This window comes from Malaclemys terrapin, chromosome 2 (genome assembly GCF_027887155.1).
Source record: "Malaclemys terrapin pileata isolate rMalTer1 chromosome 2, rMalTer1.hap1, whole genome shotgun sequence".
Taxonomy (NCBI): domain Eukaryota; kingdom Metazoa; phylum Chordata; order Testudines; family Emydidae; genus Malaclemys; species Malaclemys terrapin.
Genome location: NC_071506.1, coordinates 198854822 through 198873473, shown reverse-complemented (window position 1 = coordinate 198873473; position 18652 = coordinate 198854822). Strand labels below are relative to the sequence as shown.

Here is an 18652-nt window from a genome sequence, read left to right as displayed (position 1 = left end):
ACAATGTCATACTATTACGCACAAGTTGCAGAAGGGGGACAGCACACACATGCACATATAAAAGGATAGGAACTATACACACTGTAGATCTCTTGATCAAATACTGGGCTAGTGTTGAAGGAGCAGAGGCACAAAATTAATTTTTTTCTGACTTAAAAATAGGCCCTTCAGCTGGAAGCTGCATACTACAAGTTTCTGAAACCTAGAAATTTTAGGTTTTATTATTTAATTAATTAAGTCATATTTATGACTGTTCTGTACTGAAATAACGAAGACCTGATTAGGTAAGTTTCAATTGGCCACTTGCTGGTTGCAATGAAGGGACTGTTATTTTGACTTCCTAGATACAATACGCTGAAGTACAGAGACATTTAATTAAAGAAAAATTATTTATAATTAATTATTCAAGGTAGTAGGAAGAACGAGAAAATAAGCTATAGTTTAGAGGTAGCGAAGGGAGTAGGGAAAACAGTGGTAGCTCCCTGAGGTACAACACAAGGCCTAAATTTTCTGTTCTTCACCACTTTGGCTAGAGGTGTAGAAGGACTGAAACGCCTACAAATTGCACAGGCACTAGAGTGGGTACTTTTCATTATCCAAAAGCAACTCTTCAGTCAGTTGAAAGAGCAGCAAAGATAGAGCCAAGATCTCACTGCTGGGGCAGCGGGAACAAAATCAACAGGTTCCTTCCAGGTTCTTCGTGTTCTGGGGCACCCTACAAACAGAATCATTTGCATCCTACAACCAGAAGGTTCCTGCGAACTATTACATTAAGAGAAGTTAGCATGGAGGAAAATGTATAAGCTTCTTCTGGTGGTTAAGTGAGCTTCTGCTCTCACTTCCTCTATCACTGATTAGCCAAAACTGCCAACCTGATTTTATGCAGTATAGTTGTAGCCATGCGCAGTCCCAAGATATTAGAGCGACAAGGTGGATGAAGTAATATCTTTTACTGAACCAACTTCTTTTGGTGAGCAAGACAAGCTTTCATGCCACACAGACCTGAAGAAGAGCTTTATGTGGCATGAAAGCTTGTCTCTCTCACCAACAGAAGTTGGTGTAATAAAAGACATTACCTCCCAACCTAATTCTAATCACTTCAAAATGGTCATGCTGCCCTTTGATTTTTTAGGTCTCACTCAGATGTCTAAGCCCCCTCAATTTCCAAGTAGTCAATAATTATAGCCATACTAGATTACCAATTGTTTTTCTAGCCCATTGTCAGAGACAAGATACTGGACAACAACAAATGGTTCAAGGGAAAAAACAAGAAACCCCTAATGGACATTCATGGAATCATTTGCCATAGGGAAGTTTTTTTCATAATCCCTAGCAGCTACTGGTTGGTTTATGCCTTGAATAAGGAAATTAAACCCTCATTTCATCTTTACCTTTCATTTTTTGTATGTATGTGTAAATGTATATATGAGAGTATAAATGCTCTCATACTCAATAAAAATGTCTAATCCTACCAAGTTATTAGCTTCCATATCTTGTAGCAGTTAATTCAATTGGTTAGTTGATTAGGGAAAGGGGGAGGTTTTAAAAAATCCTTTCATCAGTTTTAAGTCTGTTGCTTTTTTATTTCATTGGATGATCTCCTATTCTTATATTATTGGAGAGGGAAAATAGGAGCACCCTATTTTCTCTCTGGCATTATTTTTACACTAATGATATACCATCGTCCTTTACAGATGACAATGGAAAATCTGGAGGATCAGCTTTTTGAAGCTCAAAAGCAGCACTGGGCCCAATAAAAGATATTACCTACCCTAGCTCAATAGAAAACACTTCAGAAATCTAAACTTCTATACAACTTGAAATGCAGGTGGCTTGTATTTAAATTAAACTATTTAATTTCACTACTAAATCTCTAATTTGAGAATTTACATCCAGCACAGTCCAACTCAGGAGACAAAATACTGAGAACTTCAAAGACAATAATGAGCTTTGAATGACATTAAAATAAAATGTGGATTTCACTTTAAACTGCCTGCAGTATCCTCAACCTGTCAGGCCTCCCTTGTACATAAAGGTTATCTGTTGTCTCAGAACATGCTGCATTCATCCATTAGAATATCAAATATACACACACAAAATCAGATGAACCCTCTGTAGCACAGGAGATACAATATCACCCCTGAAATTTGAGTGCCCAGAGTGTAACAAGTCATTATCTCTATACCACCAGCCCATATTCAGAAGAGTACAGAAGCAGAAAAGCAAAGAGCAGAGAAGTATGGTATTTGTAAAGTAAGAGACCAATTCATCCATCGCCCACTCAATTATTATTTGTTTTTGCACCAGTCTTACGAGAATAAAGGGAAGTACTGGTATATCATGTTCAATAGAAAAACAGAAGTATGACCGAGTCCATTTTGGTTCCTGAATTGCATACAGACACTGTAAATAAAAACAGAAATTCACAGCAAGAGGAAATGTATGCAACTCTTTGTTTCTGTAAGATTGCACCAACTGAGAAGGAAAGAAACCTCAGTCTTATGGTTTATAGATAAGAAGTTTAAAATCAAAGGAGCACAGTATAGCTGCAACCAAAGCACTATAAAACTCTGGGTTTGGTTAGAGGCATAACTGAACATCTACATTTAAAAAGAAAAATGTGTGACATTAATAACTGAGTTCATGATGTCAATGTTATTAAAAATTTATACTATCCTTCTTACTGATTTCCAAATACTACCTCCTTGATATTTTTATCTTCTCATATTTGCTTAGTTGTAATCCAAATTAAGGGATTAACTAGCTCTTCTACAAAAACAGTATACGTTTAATACGAACATGTAAATAATGCCCCAAAATAACTGCTTCACTGAATATCCCCCCAAAAAGTTTTTTTTTTACTTTAAAAAGTTATTAAAATGTTTACAAGCACTATAATTTTACTAAAAACCATAAACACTTGTTACCATTGAAATTACTTGCTGCTCAACTGTCTTACCTTAGGTATGTGCCATATATGAAGAACAATGACATCATTAGTCCATTTAAAAGAAAGATCACAGCAACATAAAAGGAAGCAGGGTCTCCCAATCCTAACAAACAGCAATTAACATACAGATATTGACAAAAATATACTAATAGGACAGATTTTAAATGTGTATCTATTCTAGCAACAAAAAGTCAGAATAACGTGTTATATAGCATGTTACCTTACTACATGTAAATAGAGAAAAATAATTTATTTTTTGATATCTCCAAGCTAACTGAGGGAGTAGGTAAGAGGACTGAACCACCAGAAAATGTGTGAATCAGATGCAGTTTCAAGGCATTCAAAAACAAAAACAAGAAGTCCCACAATAAAGTCAATTTAAAGAGCCATGTTCAATACATAAAGGCTGGCAAGGAAAAGATGACACCCGGGTCTGCAGACATTATTCCCTACATGCTGAAAACCTAGGAGGGAATTTCTTCAAAACTGAGGATGAATTGGCTGGCATGTATGGAACCCCTGATAAGCATCAACATATTGCCTCTTAAAGAAGTCAGGAGAATAATTCAAAATATCTTGCTTTTGATTAAGTTAGATAAAAAGTGAATTGTTCTGACTCTGAATGGAGTCGTTATTTTTTGGGGTAGCTTAAGAATAATGAAGTATTAAAACAGTTACAGCAGTGAATTAGGATTCTCTTAATAGAGGGCAGTTCAGACATGCACAAACCCCACAATATACAGTTACAATTCAAACTAATCCATTAACTTTTTATTCCATTACAGTAGTTTTAACCTTTACATTTATTTTAAAAACAAAGGATATACCTCTTAAGGTAAAACTGGATTTAAAGTCTGTTCCATAAAAGTTTTTAAAGATTTTTTTAATTAAATGTGAATCTTATTTATACAACTCAGTTAAATTATAGCATATTTCTAAATTTCAAGAGACAAAATGAAAAGGTTGTTTTACAAGACACCTTTTGTACGTAAGGTATTATAAAAAGCTTTATCACACATTATCAAGCACATTCCTCCACATATGAAATAGCAGTTGGTCATGCCTGAGCTCTGGGAACTAAAGATCAGATACAAGAGCCTCACATCCGTTCCAGCCCATTTAAACTGGGTGAAAGATCCAGATTACCCCAGGAGAGGATTCCCCCAGTGCAATCACTACGGAAGACACTATGGAAGGCTGCCTTCTGAAACTCCCTCACAAGCTCTGGCGTATGGGACTTGTAGAGGGCAGGGCCGCAGCACTGCAGATATTTGAGTAGCACTGTCACCCAGACGGCAGCCCAGCAAGGCTGCCTAATTTATACAGCCCCGAGGGCTTGTCTAAATTATGCCAGTGGCCACTGTGGCCCTCCGAGCAACCCAGAATTGGAAGGGCTCAAAGATGGCTTAAAACCAATTTAGGCTTACCTCCACTAGAACAATTGCTTGAGTTTGTACACTTGATTTACTGCACTCAAGCTAGCCTAGCTCAAGAGAGACAGACCGAAATGCAAAACACTTCACTTACACAGTCTAATTTGGATAGCAGCAGAGGAATTACAATTCGAGTTGCTGCATGCCCAGTACATTACCAACTCCCGTGTCCCAGCTTCAACTCATCCTCCTCAACATTAGCTCAAGCTAGACATTTTTGCACATGGACGAGAGTTGGGTTAGAGGCAAAACTCAAGTTATAGCTCAACCTAGTGCTGCAGTGAAGACAAGCCCCTAGTCCTCACCACTTGGGCTGCAAGTTCTGTGCTATACCTCTATGGGGCATAGCACAAAATCCCTTCTTTTCCATGTTTTTCATACACTATGTTGCAAAATTCACCAAAACACAGGCTTAACTAAATGAAAATGAGCCAGTGATGAACACACATTAACATTACTGTTTCCAAAATACATGCAAAAACCACAAGAATACACTAGGGAAAAAAACTTGCCTTCACAGCTTTCAACAGGACTAAGCCTTTCTCCTCTGTTTACAGTCCAGCATGTCTTGGTCTGAACACCAATAAAATCCATTACCCATGTGTATATGCGGTACCAGCTGGCTAGGACCACCTGTGTAGAAAATCGGATTTGAAGTTTCTAAGTAGGAACTTAGATTTAGAGATTATCTCAATACCTAAGGCAGCCTTTCAAACAGACAGGAACTAGAAAATGCCATGAAAGTGTTTCCAAGGCTCTATATTTTTAATTTCTACAAAACTAAGCATTTTGGGGATGATTCACCTGGAATACCCAACATAGCTCTATTGCTCAGCATTAGTGTTAACATTATACCTGCTTAACATCAGAAGGCTATATACTCATCAACCTAAGGCAGTGGTTCTCAACTTTTCCAGACTACTGTACCCCTTTCAGGAGTCTGATTTGTTTTGCATACCCCCAAGTTTCACCTCAATTAAAAATACTTGCTTACAAAATCAGACATAAAAATACACAAGTGTCACAGCACACTATTGCTGAATAACAGTTTACTTTCTCATTTGTACCATAACACTATAAAAACCAATTGGAATATAAATACTGTACTTACATTTCAGTGCACAGTATATAGAGCAGTATAAACAAGTCATTGTCTGTATGACATTTTAGTTTATACTGACTTCGCTGGTGCTTTCTATGTAGCCTGTACTAAACGTAGGCAAAGATCTAGATGACTTGATGTACCCCCTGGAAGACCTTTGCATACCCCCAGGGGTACACATACCTCTGGTTGAGAACCACTGTATTCAGAACCATGTAGGAATTGATATATTTGAACATTTTATGGAAGGAACTCTATGGGCCAACTTTGCATAGCTGATATGTCTCAGGTGGTCCCAAATTTTGCCCACAAAGTTGGGAAAACATGCATAGAACGAGCTGTCAAACAACAAAGTATCCAAATACCCTACTCACGCCCGTCTAATATAAGATTGAATTCATCTGACCAGGACACCTTTAGATATCTGACACAGAGAGATGGTTAACATGAAACTGAGACATCTCTTTAGGGAAAATAATCACACAGACATTAAGAATTGCATAATGTTCTTTATGGATCACTAAGTAAGAAGGAGAACACAATAAGGCTACCTCTTGGCAGGGCCAGAATAATAGTAATAGTAATGGACAAATCCTGAGTTCCATATTCAGTTTTTACTCTCTTCTTATTCAGGCTAATTCCTATAGGGAGAATTGGAATTCATCTGATTAAGGAGCTCAGAATTTGCCATAATACCACACTTCCATAGTGCTGCCTTCCATTTGAAGATCTTAATGCATTTTACAACCAAGAATGAATTAACTCAACACTCCTGAGAGATAGGAAATAGTATTATCCCCATTTTACAGATAGAAAATCTAAGGCAAGATAGAATGTCTGGCTGAACTGAGAATAGAACCTAGGCTACTCATCACTGAGAGCTGTGCTTTAATCACAAGTGACCATTAATCATCCAATTTCCATCACAAAGAACATCTAAACTGACTAGAGGAAAGGAAATTCTGAAGTTCAAGAATGTCAGGCACACTCATAATTAAAGTTCCAAGCAATGAGAACTGTGACCTAACATAAGAGGTAGTTCGAAGAAAGTTGCACTTCAGGGATGAATCCTGGCCTCGCTGAAGTCAAGGGGAGTTCTGCCATTGATTTTAGAGAAGATAGGATTTCAGCACAGGTTCCCCTTTTGTATCTCTTTTGTATGCACCAGAAGAAACAAAACAACTTAAATTCTTAAAAAGCACGTTTCCCTTTTTCAGCCCTCCTTGCAGAAACCTGAGACTTGTGGGGATAAGATTCCTTAGCTACAAACTCTAATGTTGCTCAAAGGACTAAATGGTCGACCAGACCTTAAAGAACCACTGATATACTTTTATCACGAAGTGAGTTATCAGCTAATGTTACTGAGTGCCGCTGCACACTCAATAAATACTACAGAGGAGATTCTCAAACACCCTTGGTGATGTAAGTATTCTAGTTAGGCTCCTTTGAAAATTTTGTCTGACACACCCTGCTGTTTCATCAATACAAGAAATTCTAAGTGACCTTTATCAGGAATACACTCTTGAGTCCATTCAAGGGCTACACTAGTTTTAAATATTATACACAGCTACTCATGTATCTGGTACTAAACACTAACAATATTCTTGTCAAAGGCTTCTTTAGATAACATAGCTAATGATTAAGGCTATGTTTTAGTCACTGGTATTTTTAGTAAAAGTCACGGACAGGTAACAGGCAGTAAACAAAAATTCACGCCCATGACCTGTCCATGACTTTTACTATATACCCCTGATTAAAACTTGGGGGTGGTGGCACGTGGCCCGGGACCCCCGCTGGTACTGGGGCGGGCAGTGGTGCTCGGCCTGGGACCCCCACTGGTGCTGGGGCGGGGTGGGCAGGCGGTGGTGCTCAGCCTGGGACCTCCACTGGTGCTGGGAGAGGGGGAGCTGGCAGGGTCTGCAAGCTCCCTACCTGGCTCCATGCTCTCCTCCCCCGCCCCCAGAAGATCAGAATCTAATCTAATCTCCTGCATACCACCGGCCAAAAATCCTCACTCAGTGATCTCTGAATCAAGCCAGTAAAAAATTGTTATTTACTCTACAGTAACTGTAGTCCTTCGAAATATGTTGTTCACATGCACCAACAGTGCCTCCTAAACGGTTTCTTAAGAAACTGTTGGTGATGTGAAAGAAACAGGTTACCCTGAGGTTAAGCAGCATCACCAACCTGCCAGTCTTCAGTAGAGGGAAGAAAAACAAGAAAGCAAGGGAAGAATGAAAACAGATTGCAACTGAAGAGTGGAAAATTAAGGTGTGAAAAATGTCTACAGTTTGATTGACCGATACCTGCTTGAAATCAGTGAGGGGGCGCACACCAGTGTAAACCAAATCATAGAAACATATAATAGCAACTTAATTTAAACATAGAAGTTACCATACAATACTTAAATTCTGTTACAATATAATTAAATGTTTATTTCTTTCTGCCCTATAGCAGTATCACCCTTTTCAGCACAATCTTTACTTTCTAAATAAAGCACTAGGACATTAACCAGAGTTTTAACAGAAACAGGTACTCCTTTCAAAATATGGCTCACCTCTGGATAAAGATTGAACCTTTTTAACGTATTAATCACCAGAGGATATTCAGTTAGTTTATCGTTCATAATCATCCACATTCCATTCCAAAATGATGGTGCTTCAATAATCGTCTTGAAATAGGAATAATAAAGGCCCTAAAAGGATGCATAATTTAGCAAAAATTAATCAGGTAGTACTATTTGTATTGTCCTATATAAGATTCCTTCTTTTAAGTGGATTCATTATTATAAGACTAAGATAAAGCTAGTTAGGACAACTACACAATTTTCCAAGTTTCTTCATTTTAATACCATTTTGAAACTCAGTTGTCCAAAACACCCAGAGAACTTCCATTTTGTCTCAAAAGAAACATGAAATAGAGAAAGGTAGTTAAAAATATCCCATGCAGTTAGGATATACGTTTCATTAACAAAGCGACAGAGAAACTAGTATATGGGGGTAAATGTTCACTTTTTAACTGTGTACTTCATTAATTAATAACTTTATAAAGTTATATTAGGTCACAATATCATATGTTTAAAATAAAATATTTTTGAAACCTATTTGAAAGGGAACTCAATTTATATACAAATTGGTACCTCAAAATTAACATATAAATATATGTTACTTAGAAAAAATAACATACAAATGCTTTATTTCTGTGGAATTTTGGAAGTTATACAATCAATTATTGCAGACAAGCTTTCAAGACTATAGTATCACTTTTTATTTAAATTATTTAGAAGAAAAAAAGATCTAACCATTTCAGTGCGAAAAGCCATCTCTCTTTCCAGCGTCGAGAGGTGAGAAAAATGACGGTCATTTTCAAAAAGAGTTGTAATATGACACCTGCATGAACAAAACCTATTCAGTTTAAATTTTCAGGTTTTGAAACCAGTACTGATTTATACATACGGAAACCTTTAGTAAATATTTTCACATCAAAAAACACAGCAGACCTAATGCAGCTACTGTAATTCAATCTGGTGTCATACTGATGATTACTTTCCACTCTCTCTCTCTTCACACTATCCATTTTGAGTTAACTAAAATAAAGAGAACATGAATCTACAAGTGTCTCTTGCAATACCATTAAAAAGGGATTTTTAAAAAAAAAAAATCAAATACATATATAAATAATATTTTATAATAAATAAAGTGCAAGAGATACGGGGATCAAAAGCTAAGTGCTCTTAGAACTAACAAATCTGACTTCAGGGAAGGAAATTCTGATGTATGCCCACCAAATCAGTGAATGGTCTTTGGGGGGAGGGGAACACTTGCCAGAGGAAATATATATTTTGCCTCTGCAAGCATGTGGAGTAGGGTTGGCTCCTTCTCTGGAAGAGAGAGGAGGAGAAAGGAGCAGAACAGACATACAGCCAGGTGCCTCTATCCCTTTATTAGGAGGAAGGGGGTTGCAAGAGAAACAGCACTAGATACTGTTAGTTTGGGGGGTTTCGTTATAGGTTTTGGTGGGTTGGGTTTTTTTGTGGGGTTTTTTTTTTTTTTTTTTTGGAGGAAGGAAATAGAAGGGCTAGGGGAGCAGAATGGCTGGAGTTGCTACAGTTTTTTTCCACAGACACGTAGAAAAGCAGTCACTGATCCTTTCACAGATATTGCACCTTTAAAAAGTGGGGAGTGGGACTGGAGCTGAGGTCATAGGCTAGGTCTATACTACCCGCCTGAATCGGCGGGTAGAAATCGACCTCTCGGGGATCGATTTATCGCGTCCCGTCGGAACGCGACAATCGATCCCCAAATCGGCGCTCTTACTCCACCAGCGGAGGTGGTAGTAAGCGCCGTTGACAGGAAGCCGCAGAAGTCGATTTTGCCGCCGTCCTCACAGCGGGGTAAGTCGGCTGCAATACATCGAATTCAGCTACGCTATTCACGTAGCTGAATTTGCGTATCTTAAATCGACTCCCCCCTGTAGTGTAGATGTACCCTTAGGAAGAACGGTAGTAACTGGGAGGCCAAGAGCCTACTGTGCACACAAGAGAGCAAGCATAAGTAGAGAAGCCCTGAAAAGAGGCAAAATGGGATACAGAATTAGTGCATTTATTAATGGGCAGAATTAAATGGGGAACAGAAAGGATTTATTTGGGGGACCTCAGAACTGACTGGATGATAGGAAGGAGTGCCAGTGAAAATATGCATGGCTTCGAGGGTCACGGCCATATAGGCATTTTTCACCCAGACAGTAGATTTTGCCCTTGAGCAAAATATTTAGGGGGAAATCTTTCAAGTCCAGAATCACAAAAACAGAACAATTCTATGTTAAAGACAACAACTTTCACTGAAAGGAAAGATATGAAGATAATGGATAAATTAGTAACCCCGGTAGCTTATCCATCCATCCATATATATGATACTTCCCTTTTTGTTAAAAAAAAAATAGTAATATTTCTAATTACTTATATCAACCTTAAGCCAATAAAAAATAATCTTACCAGTGTAAAACTCCTGCAAAAGCAGCTGTTTAAATAAAAAAATTAAAATAAAAAAAAAAGGAGGTGAGTGTCTTCATTATCAAACATTTAAACTTAAACAATGTTCTTTAAATAATTACAGAACAGTTATTTGGGGCTTGCACACTGCAGACGGTGCTCAACTCAGCTTCTAGGAGAAGGAAAAAATAGGAGTAACCTGGGCTGCTTTTGAGATGAACTTTTTTGGCCAACACTTAAACATCTGGAATTAAATGGACAGTATTAATACATAATACTTCAATACATACTATGGATCATTCAAATGGACCAATTAGAATTCAAGCCATTTATTTCAAATGGCAAGAAAGAAAAATAATAAGCCGTTAAAAGCCAGATGTCACATCTAACTTTGCTGACACAGTACACTTTAATACACCTAAGGGCTTGTCTATACTTACGCGCCGGTTCAGCGGCAGGCAATCGAACTTCTGGGTTCGATTTATTGCGTCTTGTCTGGACGTGATAAATCGAACCCAGAAGTGCTCCCCGTCGACTCCGGTAATCCTGCTTGGCGCGAGGAGTATGCGGAGTCAACGGGGGAGCCTGCCTGCCGTGTCTGGACCGCGGTAAGTTCGAACTAAGGTATGTCGACTTCAGCTACGTTATTCACGTAGCTGAAGTTGCGCACCTTAGTTCGAATTGGGGGGTTAGTGTAGACCAGGCCTAAGACAGCAATACTAGTCAGATTTTTAAAAAGTAATATATTCTACAGTTAGCATCTTGTATGTCACAAGATACCTTGCATTGAATAAAAACTAGAAGCAAAACAAAGTCTATATGACTAAAGGAAAAAACAAGTACAATGTCTATGTATTATGTTAAAGAAAAAAGTTACTTACAATTACTATGAAAATCTGTAATGTAAATGGCACAGAAAAACATTCCTTCCCCAGCAAACAAAATGCAGCTAAAAAAACATTTCTCTGACTATAACGTTACATACAGCTTTTAATAAAAACTTAGATGTTTGGCCATATAATTTACACTACACTTTAAATTTAGAAATATTTAAATTTAGAATATTTTTACAAATACTTCTGGGATAAAATTACATATAAGGGTAGTCTAGTAGTCCCTGTGTTATTTTTTAATTAAATTCAATTTTGCAGTTTCAGCTTGTCTCAGATTTTTGTACTGACAATGTTTACATGCATTCTAGTGGAAAACTCGAAGTTTTGATTGCAAGGGAAGCTATACATAAGGTGCGTCAGGAACGTAACAGCTAATATTTAAATCACCAACTGTATGTTTCAGAGTTAACTATGCTGAGAGGTATGGGGCAGTTCAAAACTCCACAAGCTACTACATCAGTCTGTTTGCAAACTCAGTAAGACAACACTGCATTACTGTATATTCAGTTAACCTTAAAATGTTTTCTCCTCAACCATGATCGCAAGAAAGCTTAAATTCTGAAACAAAATTATGACAATGAGTAGATTCCGTGACGCTGCAGGGGCGGGGACTAGAGTGACATCATGGCCGGCTTGCCTCTTGATTGGATCGGGGTCAGGCCATGTCTGGCGGCTCTTTCCACTGGCGCGGGGAGGCCGGCACTGGGAGGCTTAATAAGTCAGAGGCTGCCTCAAGCACCTCCGGAGTCAATGGGAGACACACTGAGACCTCGCTGAGGTCCGGGGATCTAGACCAGTCCGGACTCGACCGCACCCCGCCACCCCCGGGGCGGAAGTCAACAGGACCTTGGGAGGATGCGGTTGTGGCTCAGCTTGTCCCACTGCACTCGTGGACGCCGCCGGCCTTTTAAGGTCCTGGTGGGGTGATCTGTCCCTCACTGGCCTCTTCTTTTTTGCGGGCACCGGAGATGGTGATCTTTGCCACATGGAGGCCTGTTTTCTATGTCCCGATTCTCTCCGGTGCCGGGACTTAGACTGAGCCTCCTGTCTTGTTAGCGGTGCTGGAGCGCTGCACGCCAAGGATGAGGCACTGGGAGCCGGATCGGCGGGCTCGGGGTCCAAGTGTGGCCATCAGGAGCACTCTGAGTCTCTGCTCTCTGTCCTTAAGAGTCCTGGGACAGAATCCCCTGCAGATACTGCACCAGTCTCTTTGGTGGCTCTCCCCGAGGCACCTCAAGCAGGAGGAGTGAGGGTCACTCTTCGGCATAAACTTCCCGCAGTCCGTGCAGAGTTTAAACCCTGGGGACCCAGGCATGCCCCAGCGGGGCAACGAGTACATTGGGAGAAAGCCCCCCAACAACTATTAACTATCTACAACTAACACTAACTCTAAACTAGGAGAGAGGAAACAACTATATACACTTAGAGGAGACACTGCTAGGCTTGCTGCAAGAGCGAGCAAAGTTCCAGATAGCTGTCACCGGCGGTAAGAAGGAACTGAGAGGGTGGAGGGTCAGCAGGCCCCTATATAGGGCGCCATGGAAGCACCACTCCAGGGGGCGCCAGGGCTGACCCTACGGACGCTGCTAAGGGAAAATCTTCCGGCTGGCGTGCACACACACCTGCTTGGAATGCACATGAACAATCACTTGAAGAAGAACTACTAGTTGTGGTAATGTAACCTAGCATTTAAATCTGCTTCTGTACCAGATCAGTAGAGGATAGCTAATGTAACGCCAATTTATAAAAAAAAGCTCTAGAGGCGATACCTGCCATTACAGGCCGGTAAGCCTAACTTCAGTACCGGGCAAACTACAGTAAAGAACAGAACTATCAGACACATAGATGAATGCTATTTGTTGGTGAACAGTCAACATGGTTTTTGTAAAGAGAAATCGTGCCCCACCAATCTTCTAGAATTATTTGAGTGGGTCAACAAGCATATGGACAAGGGTGATCCACTGGATACAGTGTGCGGGGATTTTCAGAAAGCCTTTGACAAGATCCTTCACCAAAGGCTCTGAAGCAAAGTAAGCTGTCAGGGGATAAGATGGATCAGTAACTGGTTAAAAGATACAGGAGTACTTGTGGCACCTTAGAGACTAACAAATTTATTAGAGCATAAGCTTTCGTGGACTACAGCCCACTTAAAAGATAGAAAACAAAGAGTAGGAATAAAATGGTCAGTTTTTGGAGTGGAGAGAGGTAAATAGTGGAGTCCCCCAGGGGTCTGTACTGGGACCAGTCCTATTCAACATATTCATAAATATGGGAAAGTGGGTAAACAGTGAGGTGGCAAAAATTTGCAGATAATACAAAAACTACTCAATATAGTTGAGTCCAAAGCAGACTGTGAGGAGTTACAAAAGGATCACACAAAACTGAGTGACTGGGCAACAAAATGGCATATGAAATTCAATGTTGATAAAGGTAAAATAATGCACATTGGAAAACATAAAATGATGGGGTCTAAATGATGGGGTCTACTGAAAAGGGAAGCCATTCTTAAGTCACAACACATGGCACAGATCTGCCAGCAGAACAGAGGCTGAGATTTCTTCATACAATAGTCAAAATTTACTGGTAAATGACTTATACTTTCAAGAATTCAAGAAGGAATATAAATCAAATTATAATTTGTTATATTCTGACTTGAAACTTAATTATGGCAAAAGAATAACAGTTTACTATTTTTCAGGCTAACTATATAGATTTATTGAAAATTAAACTGGGTGAGGTTTTCCAAGAGTTCAGCTCCTAATGAAGCATCTAAATGAAATGACCAGATTTTCCAAAGAAAGAACAATTGAAGCTACAGGATGCTGAGCACTTTTAGAAGTCCTGCAACTTCATTTAGCTGCCTAAATTGGAGCTGAGCTCTTATGAAAAATCTCACTCTAGTAGTCGGTGCTCAGTACTTTTGAAAGTCTGGCCCTTTCAAGATTAAGATTACAAGATGAAACCAATAACAAAACTATCAAATGTTTGTCAAATGTTCACATTTTTAATCAGATTTTGAAGTAGACCTCACATATTTACATTAGTATGGATTTATATTCTGTAGGAATAAATGGGCATGACATTTATACCTGGAGCATTCACTTGTTAACCCTAGTGTCACGGCCAAACTTCAGATCTGGAAATTATATTCTGCCTGCCTAAATCCCCTCTGAAATTTCAGCTGAACAAAGTAGTCGAATCCTGCCTGAAACTGGTTGTTTAGTGTTGCTGTGCCTTTTAAACAACAGTGATGTTTCAGTCTGAGAGGATGCTGCATGTCATTGGTGAATGAAACAATTTATTGACAATTTACTTATCAATTACTTCGTAATTGGAAGAAATTTGCTATTTAAATGTTATTTCTCTAATACAATTTCTTCTAGAATCTAGCCAGGCTTAGGGCTTGTCTACACTACCCGCCAGATCAGCGGGCAGCGATCGATCCAGCGGGGGTCAATTTATCACGTCTACTATAGATGCGATAAATCGACCGCTGAGTGCTCTACCGTCGACTCCGGTACCCCACCAGAATGAGGAGCGCAAGCGGAGTTAACGGAGAGCGTCAACTGTCAACTTACCACAGTGAGGACACCGCGGTAAGTAGATCTAAGTATGTCGACTTCAGCTACTTTATTCACGTAGCTGAAGTTGTGTATCTTTGATCGCCCCACGCGGTAGTGTAGAAAAGCCCTTAGGAGGTATCAGTAAGATCAAATACCACTATCAGCAATATCACCCAAAATTTTACAATACATTAATCTTATTTTAACACCAAATAACTTCAAAGATATTTAACAGATAAATTTGATATGTTGATTTTATTTTACTTTTTTTTAACTTTAAGATCCAGCATTTTCATTTAACATGGCAAACAGATATTTTACAATAATTTCCAGTAGTGTGGCAATAAATTTAATTTTTGTCTCATGAGCATAATATATCAAGGAATCATCTTCCTCTCATCCTCAAAAATATAATAAATTTGATATTACATCCACATACAGTTAAGTGCTCTTAAGCAAATAATGACAACTAACAAAGTTACAGAGATTATGGTATTGAAGCAATAAAGGTCACAAGCTAGGGCATGTCTTGGAAAATAATGACTGACCAGAAGAAAGCTGATGACCCTAAACTTCCATCTTAGGCCATTAATCACAGCCAGTTATTAATTTCTCCTGTAAGTGTCCTGGGACAATGGCGTTACTACCATATAAATTTAAAAAATTGAAAAATATGGGGCTATTTCCCCCTCCTTTTCCAAAGTTACATTCTGAACTCCTACACTAACAGAGTAATAATTTTCATAAGTTGTTAGGGGAAGAGGATGTTTGTAATGTTAAGAATAAAAAGATTTAACTGAGTGAATAATTAGTTATTTATTACAAGTTCCAGATGCATTTCTAAGGAATTATGAAAAATCAGAAGTGTACACACACATGCACATGTTCACACATATACGCACACCTAATTAAAAAGTAACAAGTATCAGTCGAATACTAATACATTTGTTTTGAAATTTGCATTTTAGCTTGCATAAAGGATTTTATTGTTGGCTTAACTGTGCTCTCATTTAAGTCAACACTAACCATTATTGAAAAGCCCATCCTAGATATTTATTTGTGAGAGTGAGTGAGCGGTGCATGGGCACCAGAGACACATACACACAATGCAACAGGAATGATAACTATCATGCAAAGAAGCATCAGGATTTTTTTCCCCCCTCAATTACATTCCAGACAAACTCAGATATAGTACATTTTTATAAAGCAGTGAGACCTTAAGAATTGTTATGTTTGTCTGCTTACCTAGTATAAAAGTGAACCATATCTTGCTATCTGCTCTCATGATAAAGGCCCCTTTTTCTTCAATAAATACTGTAAAAAGAAAATAACTGTCTTAGCAGTATTTAGATTTAAACTTCAAACAATTAAAAGCAATTTCATTTAAAGAGACTGTTCGCAGGCTGCACCATTAATATTCTATAGCCACCTTGACTTGACTTCAAAACAGCTGAGATAAACTAGGCACAAAGTGAATAAACATATTTAAAAACAAAAATCAAGGTGACTACAATAAATATTTTATTTCTAAAGAGTTCATGAGAAGTGTTTTTAAAGACATTTTGGACAAAAGAGAGAGTACTTAACAAAACAGATTTACATTTGAATTGTCCAACTTTGTAGCATAAAGTTTTGACTTTTTTTTCTTTTGCACCAATCAATCCCCCAATCCTTTTATCAAGGCACCTGTCAAGTGCCAGGTAGATTATCCCAATAGTAATGAAGCTAAATAAAATTAACATTGTTTTAAAGATGTAGTTTCTGATGCTGTATAAATGGTGTGTAATGTCCTGTATTGGTTTTATAAAAGCTTCAACATTATAAGGTTTTTTTCTCCTGCTTCCTGGCTGCTACTTTCAGGGTCCTTTCTCCTTGAGCAATTGACTCTTACAGAGTTGGAACAGTGAAACTGACCCCACGCATCTGACCGCTGTCAACTCCAGTTAAATGGGGGGAGGAATAGAAAGAAACACCACCCCCTACTTTTTTAATTAGAGAGTTACCCCGAAACACAATGTCCCGGCAAATTGGTTTCCAACCTGCCAGCGGCCTTCGGACAGCGGGGAGCGCTCCCCGAGCAGGGCATGGGGGTGTTAAAGCCTCTCCTGCCCCAGGGGCTGCGTGTGCCTGTGGCAGCATCGGCCCAGCAGCACCCAGCGTGCTGGGGACAGGAGCACGGAGACGTGGCTGGGAGAGGAGCCTCGGGGCTGATGCTCCCTGAGGGGAGCAAATCCGGTTAACCCCCCTGCCCAACGGGGGCACAAGATGGAAGCGGCTTTGTGCACAGCCCCCCGCGGTCCCGCTCACCTTGGAGCCCGTGTCTCCAGTCCCGGGGCGACCCCTCTTGGCCCAGGCCCAGCAATTCCCTCACCCTCTGGGCCAGGGGGGCGCTGGGTTTCTGGGGCTCGCTCTTGGCCCCTTTCCTCCCGGTTCCTCCCTTCCGCATGGCGCCGGCCCCGCAGGACAGCTGCCTGCCCGGCTGCTTTTGCTGCAGCCCGCGGCCGCTCCTGGGGCTCGCTCCGGGCTGGGGCGCCCCAGCGGCTTGGGGCGGGGGCGGCTGAGCGCCGAGGGGCTTGAGCGGCGACTCTTTGTGTCTGCCTCGGGTTTGCACGACCATCTCCGCATAGTCCCCGCTAGCGGGGGTGGGGGCGGGGCCGGGGAAGGGCGACGCCCCGGGGCGGTCACACTCCGCGCTGTCCCGCCGGATCTCAATGGGTGGTGCTGGTGCTGGCCCGGGCCGCGCCGCCTGCTCCGCCCCGCAGGCCACGTGGAGCAGGCGGGGCGCCGGAGCCGAGTCTCGCTCCCTCCCCGGCAACGGGCACCGGGCGTTCTGCTGGTAACTGTCACAGCAACGGCCGGACGCCGGGCCCGCGCGCCGCCCTCGAGACCAGCGGCTCTGCCCCGCCTTCCTCTCGCTCCACCCTCGCTGCTCTGACCCCGACAGCCGCCCTCCCCCAGTGCGGCTCTGCCTGCCCTCGCCCCTGCTGCTCCCCTGAGCCTCCGGCCTCTCCCATGCTGCTGGGAAGCTTGTCCTGGTCCCCTGGCCGCCTTGCGCCTTGATCCCCTCCTCGGGGCTGCCCCTCTGGCGTCACCTCCCTGCCTGCCCCACACCGCTTCCTGGCTCCCTCCTGCTTGGCTGATTTCGTTAAAACCTTTTCTTTAATTCAATAAAGTGCTCGAGCTGGAGCTGAACGGTCGGGTTGCTTTTAAATGTCAGCTGGGGCGGGGAGTCGCGCTTCGTTCCCTGGAGCTAAATTGTCAGTCGCTCCCCAGCCACAGGCGATGGCTCCCCTGGCCCTCCGCTGTGTGGCTGGCTGTGGTTTACGTGATCATTTGTTACAGCGATTGCAACAGCCTAGTTATGTCCGCCCACAGCTTTAAGAGCTTTGTGTGGTTTCTGAGGGCCAGAGGCTCAACTGGGGCAAATATGCAGTCAATAGAGGCTTCACCAGCTAAGGATTTGGACCAGGATTTAAAGTCTCTGGCTTTCATGACAAAAGATGTGATGATTATTATTATTTTGCAAATGGGTTTCAGTGAATCATTTTAAGCTTCTCTCTCTTAAAAAAAAATCCCACTCATGCACACTGTCACATCTAGGAAACACTTGATAGTGTGTACTGTGCTGTAGGACTGGGACACTTGTTGGGGTACCAGAAGACTGTATTAAAGAATTTCTGAGTTCTAGGCTTTTTTACTAAGCAGTCTGACTCCTTCATTT

General features: G+C 40.9%; 1 protein-coding gene across 1 annotated transcript in view; it reads right to left on the bottom strand.

Moving 5' to 3' along the window:
* DPY19L1 (dpy-19 like C-mannosyltransferase 1) overlaps positions 1-17639 on the bottom strand; it is a 104459-nt gene extending 86820 nt beyond the window's left edge. The window contains exons 1-7 of the mRNA XM_054019321.1: positions 17239-17639; positions 16177-16245; positions 10479-10503; positions 8787-8874; positions 8043-8180; positions 4896-5016; positions 2960-3053 (exon numbers count right to left, since the gene is read on the bottom strand). Of these exons, the coding sequence (XP_053875296.1) occupies positions 2960-3053; positions 4896-5016; positions 8043-8180; positions 8787-8874; positions 10479-10503; positions 16177-16245; positions 17239-17548 (845 nt within the window). The 5' untranslated portion in view covers positions 17549-17639. The remainder of the gene's footprint in view (positions 1-2959; positions 3054-4895; positions 5017-8042; positions 8181-8786; positions 8875-10478; positions 10504-16176; positions 16246-17238) is intronic.
* Positions 17640-18652: the final 1013 nt, after the last annotated feature.